Source organism: Somniosus microcephalus, chromosome 2 (genome assembly GCF_052327205.1).
Source record: "Somniosus microcephalus isolate GS21.2 chromosome 2, FLI_Smic_1.0, whole genome shotgun sequence".
Taxonomy (NCBI): Eukaryota; Metazoa; Chordata; class Chondrichthyes; order Squaliformes; family Somniosidae; genus Somniosus; species Somniosus microcephalus.
Genome location: NC_140988.1, coordinates 273739888 through 273755904, shown reverse-complemented (window position 1 = coordinate 273755904; position 16017 = coordinate 273739888). Strand labels below are relative to the sequence as shown.

General features: G+C 47.1%; 1 protein-coding gene across 1 annotated transcript in view; it reads left to right on the top strand.

The window, feature by feature from the left end:
- LOC147123410 (sodium channel protein PaFPC1-like) overlaps positions 1-16017 on the top strand; it is a 57272-nt gene that overhangs the window by 24967 nt on the left and 16288 nt on the right. Inside the window, 2 exon segments of the mRNA XM_085972510.1 lie at positions 3429-3573; positions 4682-4870. Coding sequence (XP_085828636.1) covers positions 3429-3573; positions 4682-4870 — 334 coding nt within the window.

Genomic DNA, 16017 nt, shown 5'->3' with positions numbered 1-16017 from the left:
TAAGGAGAAACAGAAGCTGGGGGAAATGGGGAGGGGAGAAAAAAAAGAGAGGTCTGTGAATAGATGGAGGACAGGAGATGATTAAATGACAGAAGTGACGATAGTGCAAGACAAAAGGAGGCAATAATGAGAGAAATTAGAGAAATAAAAGATGTATCTCAAACCCAGTGGATGTGTGAACCCTTACAGCAGAATAGCAGAGGGGGAGGGAAGCACAGAAAATCTGTCAAAGCGGAGAATGCTCCAGTGGTCCAGGAGTGTGGCCGGCAGGTTCGTCTGCACCTGCCTTTTTTTTCTGCCACACATTCCTGAGCATGTATCCAGGGTTCAGTGCCTACCACGATTGGATTGCACAGAGGCAATCAACGTCACAGCTCTCACAGACGGAACCACTGTTTGATGAGTATTTATTGAACACATTAAGTGGCGAATTATGCTGCTCACCATGCCACTTGTTAGGAGTTTGTGGTAGCTGCCATAGCGAGGGCTAAAACCTGCACTTGTCAGTTATCGAATGGTGTTCTGGATAAATGGAGTCTTTCCTTGGAGTTGAGATGGTTCAAAATGACATGCCTGTTGATGGAAAATTGGAACGGAGTCAACCCTCCACAGCAGACTCAGTAATCTGATACCTGACGAAGCAGGTCCACAGTAATCCAGGCCCTGGAGAAGCTGCAATTTTTCTCACTCACCTTCAGATAACACTGCAAGCCAATGCTATAATGGATGTGTCAAGGAATGTGAAGTTCACCAGTGCTCTGTACTTCTAAACTGCACGGTTTTAGTTGATTAAACTCCAGGAGGGCCTCTGTTTTTTGCCAACATGCACCTAAGCTCTCTGGATTTAGATAAGTGGAATGTGTCCCCACAGGGAGATAGTATGCACTTGATGGGGTTCATTTTAACTTTTGGGTAGTCAACTGGAGGCCCGTTCCAAGGTAAAAGAGGGCGGAGCTGTTTTGAGGTCTGGGCCTCATTTATAAGGAACTGATGAGCTGCGGATGCTAAACGGGTGTCCCGATGCAGCTCGTCAGATTTGGGCTGGCCCAATGTCAGGCAGCTCAGAGGCCGTTGGGCCGCAAAAAGGTAAGTCAAGGGGTATGTTGTGGTTGGGCAGGGTGTGAGCCGGGGGTGGCAGTGGCCCAATATTGTGAAGCCTGGAGGAACACTCGTGCTCCACCTAGCCCCAAAAAATAATTTAAAACTTACCTTCTCGGGGCCTTTTCAGCAACATTGCCAGTGAAATTGGTCGGAGCATGCATGGCGCACACCAGATCTAGCTCAAAATGGCAATCGGGGTCCTATATACATCAAAGGGGCCTACTGCCTGAAGCAAGCAACCACTTCTGCTGCCCAGCAGTAGGCCTCTGTCAAAGTGGCATCAGGCAGAGTGTCAGCGTTAACAGGGCGGTAAGTCTACCGACCCCATGTTGCGGTTGCTTCTGTCTCATTAACACGGTTTCAGCAAGTTATGATTAGCCCAATATACTATCAACACTCTGGCCGCAGATTTTTCCGGTGCTCAGCGGACGGGATTAGTGGCGGGTTAGCACTGAAATTTGATTTAATTGAAAGCGAGTCGGAAACCCACTGGCAAATCGTGCACACCGCCTTTCCCGGCAGCGGCAGGGGACCTAATTTAAACAATTATTGGCTTGTTGACAAGCCCTTAAGAGTGAATTTAACCTTACCTTTTGACTTTAACAGCTCATCCACGTCTTCCATGCTGCTCCTGGACCTCGCCTGTTAATTTGAGGCAGAAGTTGAGTGGCCATTGAATCAACTGATGAGTGAAGCTTGAAATGTAGTATAAAAGCTCCCACTTCACACCTGTTCATTTTCCAAGCGGAGAGGCTATTGCTTTCTCCCTTTGGAAGACAGATTGAGCTTTATGCAGCCTGCAAGTGTTTGGAGCAAATTCTCCAGCAGTGTCACCTCATTGCAGCAACCTCTATCACGATTGACAGATTGCTTCTGTCATCTCAACTTCAGCTGCTATTTACTCTATCAGCATGGTTGCCCTTTATACTCTCTCACCTTGGTCCTCAGAATCCCACCATGATCAACTTCAACACCAGCAGCAACAGGCACACCAGCAGCACCAACAACAACACCAACCTTCTCCGCAATCAACTGGTGCTGCACAGGACAGAGGGCATCAGCACCTGACTACATTGCTGCCAGGGATGGCCTCACCATGGCCAGATTTATTTCACTTGACGCTGAACACCCTGGCTGCCACATGATGCGCCAGGTTGGCACCACCCCTCACCAACACCATAAAGCATCACTACAATGCCCAAGCCATTCCTTTCACACTCATCACCATTGCGGGGGGTACTGTTATGTCTCACCATTCACTGCAACTCACTAAGCCACTTCCAAAGGTTAACACAAATCTGTCCAAGTATGCAAAGTGTTGAAAATAAAGGTTTCAATGTTTGACAGCACATTAACAGAAACTTTACATGAACATTGAATAAAACACCCAAGTGCCTACCCTTGTGTGCTGTTAGTTGGTATGATTGGACTAAGATGAGGGTGAGTGTGAGGTGTGGCTAGTGAGATGGGGATGTGATAATATAGATAGAGAGGAATGGGTGGAGGTCCAAGATAAGTTGGTGTGAGTAAGGATGTGCAGGAGTAGAGTAGGGAAGGCAGAGTGATGGGGATGTGATGAGAGGCACAGCAGGATGAGGTTCAGTGTGGCTTTGTACTAACATTTCGTGATCTACTGAGATCATTGAAACGTTTGCGGCACTGCACCCAGGTCTTCCTGACCACATCCCTGTTTGTGCCCTCCTCTGCAATATGCAACCATGCTGTGTTGATCTCCTGGGGTGGTCTCTTCCGCCCATTGGAAGGGAAGAGGACCTCCCTGCATGCTGTGACTCATATGGAGGGAGTCATGGGAGAGCCTGGGTGCAGCTCTGTGCAGTGCTTGTCAGTGTTTGCAGCACCTCAGTGCTGTAGAACACTGACAGCAAAAAATGTCAAAATAAATTTGGACATGATCCCTTTAAGGAAACCAGCTGATGACGCGTCATCAAATGACGTCACCAGACCCATTTCCTCTTATGGCCAGGAAGCGCACTGAGCGGGCTTAACAAGCCTAATGAAGGGAAATTCATTTTACACAGCGGGATGGAGCTAGCAGTGGGGTCAGGACCCGCCATCGACGTCGCCCCCCCACTGAAGTCAGCAAAACCGCGACCTTAATCTCTTAATTTGTTGGGAAGAAAGTTGAACTGATGCACCAATATAAGACTATTATTAATATTAATCTGAAATGCTGTCAGCTGAACAGAGGCTTTGCAGTATTGACTGTTTTCAGCCTGATTTAAAAATGTTACAATGGCTCCCATCAGTTTTATATAGCCACAAGCATTACTCCAAAGTGAATCTATATATCACTACTTTATTTACAGGAGATGTCCCACAAACTTTACATGTATCCCTGGCATTGGATTCAATCCAAACAATGGATATACAAATTTTGATAATATTGGATGGGCATTAATTACAGCCTTTCAACTCATCACACTTGACTACTGGGAAAACACGTATAACTTGGTATGTATTCTATGAGAGATCTATGATGATAAAACAGGAGACTGCAACAAATGCTTATGCACAAAACACAGCAGCTACATTTAATCTCTTGCAATAAATCCTATCTTCTTTCTTCCGCTGTCCATTGCAGGGCTGTTGCCATTTGCCTCAATTCCTGAACAGTAAGGACTTACTTAGCAGCTGGGGTATAAGTAACTATGTAAACCATAAATGTGAATTTGATATAATGTTTTCTGTTCAAGGAAGTTTGATTTTATATCAAGTTAAATGTTAATTGGCATCAGAACAATCAGTAATTCTCTCCTTGAACCAGATCCGGGACACTGCCTCTTGCATCTCCCCATAGTGACTCCCTTAGAGCTCAACAGGGGCATGACGTTGAGCTTCCTCCTAACTGCACCCATCAGAGAATCCCATTAGGTGGCAGCAAAAAGACCCGATGCCCAGTCATTGGATTTTATCTTGGGCAGCCTTGAAAATGGCTTACCGCCCTGTTTACGCGGCGCTCCAGCCGCCATCTTCAAAGTGGCCTACTGTTGGGCAACCGAAGGGCCTACCTGTTACAGGAAGAAGGCCCCTTCAATATGCACACCGGGGTCCTATAACTCCATGTTAGGGCAGAACTGGGTGGAGCGTGCACTGAGCACACTCTGCCCTATTTCAGTTGGCAGTCCAGCCAAAGAGGAGCCTAAAAGTAAGTTTTTATTTATTTTTGTTGGGCCAGGAGTTGCAGGAGTGCACTGAAATCACCCGGGCCACTGCTGCACTGGGTTTCCCCTTGCTCCCCCATGAATGGACCCCACCCCTCGACATACCTCTTTTAGGTCCAGGCCCGCCTCTGGGCCTCCCGATATTCTGCCGGCCTAGAGCTAGCCTACTACCCTTGGATCCCCATTTACTGCAACAAAAAACTATTTGTAAGTATTTAATTAGACTACACATTATGTTGAGCCACCATGCAACAGTCGAGAAAATCCCAAGTAACAATTACTAACAATCGTGCAGTGGTGATGTAATGACATGTGTTAAAGTTTTATTCATGCCACCTTCCCTTTGTGCATTCTTTATGTTAATGTTGAAGAATTCACTTTCCTCCAATTTATTTCAGGTACTTCGTGCTAGTGGAGCCTTTTACATTACATTCTTTATAGTCGTCGTCATGTTTGGTGCTCACTACATCGTAAACCTGGTGCTGGCAGTCGTGGCAGCTTCCTATGAAAAGGAAGCCAAAAGAAAACAAGAAGCAAAGGAAGAAGAGAAACGGATTTTGGAATTAAGGCGACAGAATGCAATGCTGGTATGTCTCAGAATAGATGAGAAATTAGATTAAACAACAACACTTGCATTTCTATAGCACCTTTAACACAGTAAAATGTCCCAAGGCACTTCACAGTCTTGGTGCGCAAACAAACTAGGCTGGATTCTCTTCCCACTGGCAGTATTCTGGGGGGCTGGAACTTCCCTCCGCCACTCTAATACCACTGATACCCAGTTTCCTCCTTTAGGGTTCACCACCCAGTGCACAGCCACAAAATCCTGGTGGTGCGGCAATGGGACCATCGCTGCAGTACCAGAAAAGGTGGCCAGATATTTAAAGGAGCAGAAGAGCCCCGACAACCAGGAAATTGCCACCTTGTAGGCCTCAGCTAAGACCCACACAGGTGGATTGGGGGGCCCACATTGGAGAACAAAGAAGCAGCTACAAAGACCTCCCCTTCCATTGGTAGTCCTTAGGACTGTTACTGCCATTTTCTAGGATGAACTGCCACCTTCCATATGGCAATCCCCGGAAGTGCCAGGTGGATGCCAGGAAATTCAGTTGTGGACTCAGGCCCTTCCCATCTGCCGCTATTTGCATGCAGTTCGAGGAAGGGGTGGCCAACAGCATTCCCGGTGGGTGCAGGGCAGCAGTAGGCCTCAATGCCCGATTTTCCCCTCTTTCCACCTGATTATCCATAAAGCAGTAAAATGTACATTCTCCCTGGTGTTCCCTACACAGTGCAAGCTTGATCTGAATTCAGTTGTTTAGGGAAATCGGTGAACTTAGGATATCAACTCCTTAAAGGGAGGAAGAAAAAATTAACAAGTGAGTCTATCAATGTCAATCTTCTACACTGAATTGTTAGTATTTCAGTAACTATAGATGGTGTCCACAAGATGGCAGCAATCTTCTTTCACTTGGTTCATTTTGTGATATTGCTTGCATTTATATAGCGCCTTTAACTTTGTAAAATATCCCAAGGCAGTTCACAGGAGCAATTATCAAACAAAATTTGACATCGAGCCACATTAGGAAATACTAAGACAGGTAACCAAAAGCTTGGTCAAAGAGGTAGGAATAAACGGGTCTTTTTCCGAGTGGCAGGCAGTGGGGTACCGCAGGGATCGGTGCTAGGACCCCAGCTATTCCCCAGCTATTAATGATCTAGACGAGGGAACTAGATGTAATCTCTCCAAATTTGCAGACGACACAAAGCTGGGTGGGCGTGTGTGCTGTGAGGAGGATGCAGAGAAACTCCACTATGATTTGGACAGGTTGGGTGATTGGGCAGAAACATGGCAGATGCAGTATAATGTGGATAAATGCAAGGTTATCCACTTTGGTGGCAAAAACAGGAAGACAGATTATTATCTGAACGGCAATAGATTGGGAAAAGGGGAAGTGCAACGAGACCTGGGTGTCCTTGTGCACCAGTCGCTGAAGGTAAGCATGCAGGTGCAGCAGGCAGTTAAGAAGGCAAATGGTATGTTGGCCTTCATAGCAAGAGGATTCGAGTACAGGAGCAAGGATGTCTTGCTGCAGTTGTACAGTGCCTTGGTGAGACCACACCTTGAGTATTGTGTGCAGTTTTGGTCGCCTTATCTGAGGAAGGATGTTCTTGCCATGGAGGGAGTGCAGTGAAGATTCACCAGACTGATATCTGGGATGGCAGAAATGACGTATGAAGAGAGATTGGGTCGATTAGGCTTATATTCACTAGAGTTTAGAAGAATGAGAGGGGATCTCATTGAAACTTATAAAATTCTAACAGAACTAAACAGACTAGATGCAAGAAGGATGGTCCCGATGGCAGGGGAGTCCAGAACCAGGGGTCACAGTCTAAGGATAAGGGGTAAGCCATTTGGAGTTAGGAGGTAAATTAAAAAATAGGGCCTCAAAGGTAGTAATCTCAAGATTGCTACCAGTGCCACGTGCTAGTCAGAGTGGAAATAGAAGGATATTTCAGATGAATACGTGGCTAGAGGAATGGTGCGAGGGGGAGGGATTCAAATTCCTGGGACATTGGAACCAGTTCTGGGGGGGGTGGGACCAGATCAAACCGGACGGTTTGCACCTGGGCAGGGCCGGGACCGATGCCCTAGAGGGAGTGTTTGCTAGTGCTCTGGGGGAGGGTTTAAACTAAAATGGCAGGGGGTTGGGAACCTGAGCAGGGGGACAGAGGAAAGGGAAACAAGGATAAAAGCAAAAGATAGGAAGGAGAAAAACAAAAGTGGCAGTCAGAGAAATCAACGGTTTAAATCAAACATGGCCACAGTAAATAATAATTCTAATAGGTATAAGAGCGTTAAAAAAACAAGCCTGAAGGCTTTGTGTCTTAATGCGAGGAGCATTCGTAATAAGGTGGATGAATTAGCTGCGCAAATAGAGGTAAACGAATATGATTTGATTGGGATTACGGAAACATGGCTCCAGGGTGGCCAAGGCTGGGAACTTAACATCCAGGGGTATTCAATATTCAGGAAAGATAGGCAAAAACGAAAGGGAGGTGGGGTAGCATTGTTGCTTAAAGAAGGGATTAACACAATTGTAAGGAAGGATATTAGCTCTGATGATGTGGAATCTGTATGGGTAGAACTGAGAAATACCAAGGGGCAGAAAACGTTAGTGGAAGTGGTATATAGATCTCCAAACAGTAATGCGGAGGTTGGGGATGGCATTAAAAGAGAAATTAGAGAAGCGTGCAATAAGGGCACAGCAGTCATCATGGGTGACTTTAATCTAAATATAGATTGGGCGAACCAAATTAGTAACAATACTGTGGAGGAGGAATTCCTGGAGTGTTTATGGGATGGTTTCCTGGACCAATATGTCGAGGAACCAACCAGAGATCAGGCCATCTTAGACCAGGTATTATGTAACAAGAAAGGATTAATTAGCAATCTTGTTGTACGAGGCCCCTTGGGTTGGAGCGATCATAATATGATAGAATTCTTCATTAAGATGGAGAATGAAATAGTTGACTCAGAGACTAGGGTCCTGAATTTAAATAAAGGAAACTACGATGGTCTGAGGCGCGAGTTGGGTAGGATTGATTGGGGAATGTCACTCAAAGGGTTGACGGTGGATAGGCAATGGCAAACATTCAAAGACTGCATGGATGAACTACAGAATTTGTTCATCCCAGTTTGGCATAAAAATAAAACAAAAAAGGTGACTCAACCGTGGCTAGCAAGGGAAATTAGGGATAGCATAAGATCCAAGGAGAGGACATATAAATTGGCCAGAAAAAGCAGTAAACCTGAGGATTGGGAGCAGTTTAGGAGTCAACAAAGGAGGACAAAGGGATTAATTAAGAAGGGGAAAATAGAATATGAGAGTAAGCTTGCAGGGAAGATAAAAACTGACTGTAAAAGCTTTTATAGATATGTGAAGAGAAAAAGATTGGTGAAGTCAAGCGTAGGTCCCTTGCAGTCAGAGTCAGGGGAATTTATAATGGGGAACAAAGAAATGGCAGCCAATTAAATACATATTTTGGTTCTGTCTTCACAAAGAAAAACACAAATAACCTCCCAGAGATGTCGGGGAACATAGGGTCTGATGAAAGGGAGGAACTGAAAGAAATCAGTATTTGTAGGGAAATGGTGTTAGGGAAATTGATGGGATTGAAGGCCGATAAATCCCCAGGGCCTGATAATCTACATCCTAGGGTACTTAAGGAAGTGGCCCTAGAAATAGTAGATGCATTGCTGATCATCTTCCAACATTTGATGGAATCTGGAACAGTACCCATGAATTGGAGGGTAGCTAATGTTACCCCACTATTCAAAAAAGGTGGTAGAGAGAAAACGGAGAATTACAGACCGGTAAGCCTGACATCGGGAGTGGGGAAAATGCTAGAGTCCATTATAAAAGATGTAATAGCAGAGCACTTGGAAAACAGTGACACGATCGGACAAAGTCAACATGGATTTACAAAAGGTAAATCGTGCTTGACTAATCTACTGGAATTTTTTGAGGATGTAACTGGTAAAATAGATAAGGGAGAACCAGTGGATGTGGTGTATTTGGACTTTCAGAAGGCTTTCGATAAGGTCCCACATAAGAGATTAGCGTGTAAAGTTAAGGCACATGGGATTGGGGGCAAGGTAATAACTTGGATAGAGAACTGGTTGGCAGACAGAAAGCAAAGAGTTGGAATAAATGGGTCTTTTTCCGAGTGGCAGGCAGTGACTAGTGGGGTACCGCAGGGATCGGTCCTTGGAACCCAGCTATTCACGATATATATTAATGATCTAGACAAGGGAACTAGATGTAATATCTCCAAATTTGCAGATGACACAAAGTTGGGTGGGCGTGTGTGCATGAGGAGGATGCCGAGAAACTCCAGGATGATTTGGACAGGTTGTGTGATTGGGCAGAAGCATGGCAGATGCAATATAATGTGGATAAATGTGAGGTTATCCACTTTAGTGGCAAGAACAGGAAGGCAGATTATTATCTGAATGGCAATAGATTGGGAGAAGGGGAAGTGCAACGAGACCTGGGTGTCCTTGTGCACCAGTCGCTGAAGGTAAGCATGCAGGTGCAGCAGGCGGTTAAGAAGGCAAATGGTATGTTGGCCTTCGTAGCGAGAGGGTTTGAGTACAGGAACAGGGATGTCTTGCTGCAGCTGTACAGGGCCTTGGTGAGACCACATCTTGATTATTGTGTGCAGTTCTGGTCGCCTTATCTGAGGAAGGATGTTCTTGCCATGGAAGGAGTTCAGCGAAGATTCACCAGGCCAATACCTGGGATGGCAGGAATGACGTATGAGGAGAGATTGGGTCGATTGGGCTTCTACTCACTGGAGTTTAGAAGAATGAGAGGGGATCTCATTGAAACTTATAAAATTCTGACAGGACTGGACAGACTGGATGCAGGAAGGATGTTCCCGATGGTCGGGGAGTCCCCAACCAGGGGTCATAGTCTAAGGATTAAGGGTAGGCCATTTAGGACAGAAATGAGGAGGAATTTCTTCACCCAGAGAGTGGTGAACCTGTGGAACTCTCTACCACAGAAGGCGGTGGAGGCCAGTTCATTAAATATATTCAAGGTAGATTGGGATATATTTCTTAAGGCTAAAGGGATCAAGGGGTATGGGGAGAAAGCAGGGACCGGGTACTGAATTTGGATGATCAGCCATGATCGCATTGAATGGCGGAGCAGGCTTGAGGGGCCGAATGGCCTACTCCTGCTCCTATCTTCTATGTTAAGACTGAGATGAGGAGGAATTTCTTCACCCAGAGAGTGGTGAACCTGTGAAATTCTCTACCACAGAAGGCAGTTGAGGCCAACTTATTAAATATATTCAAGAAGGAGTTAGATATATTTCTTAAGGCTAAAGGGATCAAGGGATATGGGGAGAAAGCAGGGACAGGGTACTGAATTTGGATGATCAGCCATGATCTCATTAAATGGTGGAACAGGCTCGAGGGGCCGAATGGCCTACTCCTGCTCCTATCTTCTATGTTTCTCTGTTTAAGCAGCCTCTTAAAGGAGAAGAGAGAGGTAGAGAGGCGGAGAGGTATAGGAAGGGAATTCCAGAAATAGGGACTCGGCAGCTGAAGCACGGCAGCCAATGGTGCAGCAAAGAAAATCGTGGATACGCAAGGAGCCAGAATTGGAGGAGCGCAGAGATCTTGGAGGATTGTAGGACTGGACGAAGTTACAGAGATATGGAGGGGTGAGGCCATGGAGGGATTTGAAAACCAGGATGAATTTTTAAATCGAGTCATTGCCAGATCGGGAGCCAATGTATCTCAGCGAGCACAGGGGTGATGGGTGAACAGGACTTGGTGTGAGTTAGAATACGGGCAGCAGAGTTTTGGATGAGCTCAAGTTTACGGAGGGTGCAAGGTGGGAGACAAATGAATGGATGATGGTAAGCTGAAACTGGGGTGGGGATGGGCGATGCTACGAAAGTGGAAGTAGGCGGTCTTGGTCCTAGTGATCCCAGGGCATCACCCAATGTTTATCAATCAATGTCTCTGATAGTGCCATTTGTGTAACACCCCATTTTTCTAAAATCTCCGAGCAATACCTCAGGATATCAGCTAGTAATATTATAAAAATGGTTTATCTAGCATACATTCCCTGTCCATCACAACTCTGTTTTTCTGTCCCTCACACTTCAAATGTCACACTCAAATTTCTGTATCATATTTCAAAAAATGTATTTAAAAAAAAGGAACTTTCCAGCAACACAAGGCGCTGGAGCCAGAATATTTGTAGCCTCTTAATTGACCTCTGTATGAATGCACACAGTGTTTCTTTAACAGTAATTAGACTTCATAGCTTTAAAAAGGCACTCCTAAACTTTAACAGACGGATAATACATTAGACCTGAATATCCATGCTCTTGCTCTGCCTCTGTAACTGTGGAGGAATGGGATCACAATGTGCAAAGAGAGCCTGACCCGGCTGGAGTTTCTGATATCAAAGTGGAGTCAGGTCATTTAAATAAGTCATCTTGGGCACCAGCTGGTGAGGGGCTAGAGCAAAATGTGGTGCTGGTAAACAAAAGTGGCAAGACCAGCTAACAAGTATAGGTGACTGTCAGAGAGTCAATTTAATACTGCAGACTGTAATCTCCTGGGGTGTTCTGGGCCATGACCACAGCATGGAATCCCCCGTGGGCCCCACGTACACTGCTCCATTAAGTTGAACACCGGTGTCTTTTTACAGAACAGAAGGTATCCCTTTCAGAGTCTCCTAGAGGCCAATTCCACAGGGGAATATTGGCCCGTTATCAGTGGAGATTTGGGGAAAATGGGAACTCTAAAGAACTGGTAAAAGCCACAATAGATTCCCCTTGGCTGACACCATCCAATGGTACTGTTCCACGCAGGATAACGGAAGTGGAGGCTGATAGTTGACCCCTGCAAATTAGATTTATCCTAAACTAAAAAAAAAAAAAAATTTTAATTGAAGAAGAGAAAACCTGTTGGTAAGTACCTGTCAGTGTTGATACCTGTACTTTCTCATAGAGTTATCTTTTGCTTTAAAACGGTTCCCTTTTGCTAAAGTAATGCATATATTCGCTCTTCTTTTAGGTCTTGCTGTATTATACATCATACTTTGTTGGAAGGGTGGGTAGGTGAACTGCCCCTTGGCCTTTGCAGCTTTGCATGAATGTCTCATGGTGCCTGTGCGGAAGCGCTTGGCCTTTGTTTGGCACCTCTTCCTAACGGCGAGGAAGAGATTAAGGGCTAAAAATTGGATATAGCCGCGAAGTGGGCAGTGTTAAGACCAAATGAGGTTAAGCTGCGCCACCTGAAAATAGTCTAGGTAGCACGCAAAATCCGTGCTCACTCTTCATTAACATGATTGTTGTCATGATTTCGGCACTAAAACTGATGCTCATTGGCATAACGCTCAACAAGTGCACCAATATCGGGGCTAGTCTAATTCAGTCATGTTTGTCACAGGCTTTTTCCACTACTTAAAGAGGTGCATTAATGCTGCAGCACCTCATTGTCAGGGTGGTTGGGTTTGCAGTTGCCCCAACAGCTATAAGAAGGTGATGAAGGAGAAGCAAGACTACTTCAGAAATCATGATGGCTGACCATTGACCAAAGGAGAAAGCCTGGAGGTTTTAAGATGAAGCTCTAGTGGCATTGGTATTCGCGGTGGAGAGGAGGCAGGCGGTCCTATACCCACAAACTGGCAGGACGCTCTCGCCCTATACATTCCGAACCATGTGGCAGGAGATTGTGGACCATGTCACGGTCAGCACCGTGGTCCCAAGGACCCCCACCCAGTGCAGGAAGAAGTTTAATGACCTCACATGGGTGGTCAAGGTGAGTGAAGACTTCAGCAAATGCCATATTCCACCATCTGCACCACAAGTCTCACACACTGCTCAATGTACCACACCCCCAACACTCACCTATCAACAATCTCTACCTATCACCACTCACACCTCATAATCAGAGCTTCACTTCACTCTCACAACCTTACCACTGCTGCAACACTCACCCACATCTCTCACCTGCATATACTGACAGCTATTCAACTATGGCAGGCACTTCACCCAAACACATTGCACGAAACTCACTCAACATTTCTCTTTCTCTTTCAGGCCAAGCTGGCACATAATCACCACGAGCAGCAACAGACAGGCGGGGCCCGGCGGACATGCAAGAACTAAGCCAGCTGGAGGAGTGAGTATTCCAGACAATTGGGCGCCACATCGTCGATGCCGTGGCAATTAGCAAGCTTGAACCTCTTGGGAACAACAACGGTATGTTCATTCCTAATCCTTCTTCTCACATGCCACTTCCCCCTCAGCCCAAAATCATTTCTCACTTTCAAGCTACTTTTGCTGTTATGCATGCATTTCTGGCTTCCCCTACCCTCCCTCACCAGGATCCAACTTTTGTGCCTTTCTGCTTTCAGATAATCAATAAGCATCCGAGCAGCCTGTCCCCGAGGTCACCGCAGAGAGCAAGGGGGGAGAAAAAGAAGAGGAGGAGGAGGAAGAAGACACCGCGTCACAGCATGTCTCACCCTCAGGCACCAGCTCAGAAACTGGCACTACGCGAACTTTAGAGGCTAGTGTAGAAGCAAGACCTGCACAGGGTGAGGCACCGGGCACGAGTGGGCTGCAGCAAGACCAGGGGGAAAGGGTAGCTCAGGGGCAAGCTCCCCGGAGGGTGAGTTCTGCTGCACAGGACTCCGATGAGGACCTCGATGGGGAGGCCTTTAGAAGAAGGGTGATGGGCAAGCACACAGAAATGATTGGTGCAATGGCAAGGCTGCCAGAGAGCCTCTCGGCAATGTCAAGGAGTGTGGAGGAGTCCACCTCCAACATTGCACAGGGCTCTGTGCAGAGCATGGAGCCCAGGATTTCCAGCCTGGAAATGATGGTACACTCCCAAAGAGACGTTGGTGACCCAGACGTGATGGTGCGCATAATGGGTGATGTCGCAGCTTCCTTTGTAGCACAGGCGGAAGCGACTCAATGTCTTACTGCAGCAGCAGAAGCTCAGACTGTTCTCATGCAGTCTCTGCTTGGTACCATCGAAACTCAGATAGCTGTCATGCAGTCTCAGCGTGACGCCACCCACACTCAGATTACTGTCCTGCAGTCTCATCTTGAAGCCACCCAAGCTCTGACTGCTGCCATTGTGGCTGGGTTTACCACCGTCGACCGGGGCTTGCAGGGTGCTCCAACAGATTGCTAGGAATGCTGAGGCGCTGCCCCGGGTGAGTGGCAGTAGGTCAGTGGAGCAGGACCCTGCTGTCCTCTGTCAAGATGACACCATTCTTGTTCCCACCACTGCCAATCCACCAATGCCCTAGCCGCTGCCTGTCAGCCAACCAGCCCAGACTATTGCTGCCCAGGCCGAGGTGGTGCAGTCTACATCTGGGTCTTTTAGGTCCAGAGCTGCTCGAGGTCGTCCTGCAAGTCTCGCCCTCGGTAACTCAGCAGCCTTCCAACAGCCATGCTGCAGCCACTGGGGAAGCACTTTGTAGGAGCACTAGGTTAGGAAAAGCCATACGAAAGACAGACACTAAGGGATTGCACAAGGGTAATTAGTTAATAGTATTAATGTAAATATGTGTGATTTGATTATTGATCAATTTATTAATTTTGTTTGGAATCTTTTGTGGTGTCTCTAATTTCAGCTTTGTGCCCAGGAGGATGCTGTGATATTCTGTGAGAAAGGGATGGTATAATGGGACTGCGGTGAGCAACGGGAATCTGGGGTTTAATTCATTTGAATCAGAATCTGATGAACCGTTCTTGGACAGCCCATCCAGATGGACGATTGGCTGCCTCCCTCCCTCCTCGTCCTCTTGCTCCTCGTCCTCTTGCTCCTCGTCCTCTTGTTCCTCATCCTCTTGCTCATCGTCCTCCTGCTCCTCCTCCTCGTCCCCCTCTCCCTCGTTCTCCTCCTGAGGTGGTTCCATAATCCCTGGTGGCAAGGGCTGCACCCTCATGATGGCCAAGTTGTGAAGCATGCAGCAGACCACCACAAAATGGGACACCTGCTCCACCGAGTACTGGAGGGCTCCTCCCCGAGCAGTCAAGGCAGCAAAACCGTTGCTTCAGTAGCCCAATGGTCTGCTCGATGATGTTCCTGGTAGAAGCATGACTCTCATTATATGAGTGCTAGGCATGAGTGTTGGGGGTGCGGAGGGGAGTCCTGAGCCAGGTGCAGAATGGATAGCCCTTGTCTCTGAGCAGCCACCCTCGAGTTTTCTGTGGTGGCTGGAAGATTGCTGGCAACCGGACTGCCGCAGGATGAATGCACCATGGCTGCTGCCAGGATAGTGGGCACTGACATTGAGGATTCGCTGTGCGTGGTCGCACAGCAACTGCATATTAAGTGAGTGGTAGCCTTTGCGGTTACGAAAGATCTCAGGGTTTTTATGCGGCACCCGCAAAGCCACGTGTGTACAGTCGATGGTGCCCAGCACCATGGGGATGCCCGCTATCCTGGCAAAGCCACATGCACGCTCGACCTGCTTCTCTCTACTGAAAGAGACGCCAATGTAGTCCCTTCTCCTGGAGTACAGAGCCTCAGTGACCTCCCAGATGCAGCGATGGACGGTGAACTGAGATGTTAGCTATGTCTCCTGCTGCAGACTGGTAGGATCCGCTGGCGAAGAAATTGACCTTGACTGCCACTGGGAGACCCATGGTCACCCTGCTCTGAGGCTGCAGGTCTGGTTGCAGGAGGTGGCAGAGTTCTGTGACCACCTCCTTGGTGACGCATAGCCTCCTAAGACACTGCTCCTCGCTTAACTGGTGGGAGGAGAATAGCTGTCGGAAAACTCCAGATGGGTAAGGCCTCCTGTTGAGAGCCCTCATGGCCCTCCTCCTCCTCCCTCTGTGCGCGTGTTCCCATATTCCTTTCTGCCTCTGCTCCCTCTACCGTAGATCCAGGAGCGCGAAGTCGACTGCCACAACAGCCCCCATGACTGTGAGCAAGTGTTGTGAGCAGAGGCCTTTAAAAAATAATGAAGGCGTTCTCCACTTGCAACAACACTCCCTGTTACTTTAGAACCTTGTAAGAATTAAAGAAAGTTGTTGGAGTTGCAGAAAGTAGCACAGACCCAGTCAAACTGCATAACCATGTCAGGTGCAACTAATTACTGATGATCCTTTAAATATCACTGCTGGAGCCTCCTTCCTGCTGTTGAACGCCTGCTATTCCTGTCATTGTTTAGCCAAT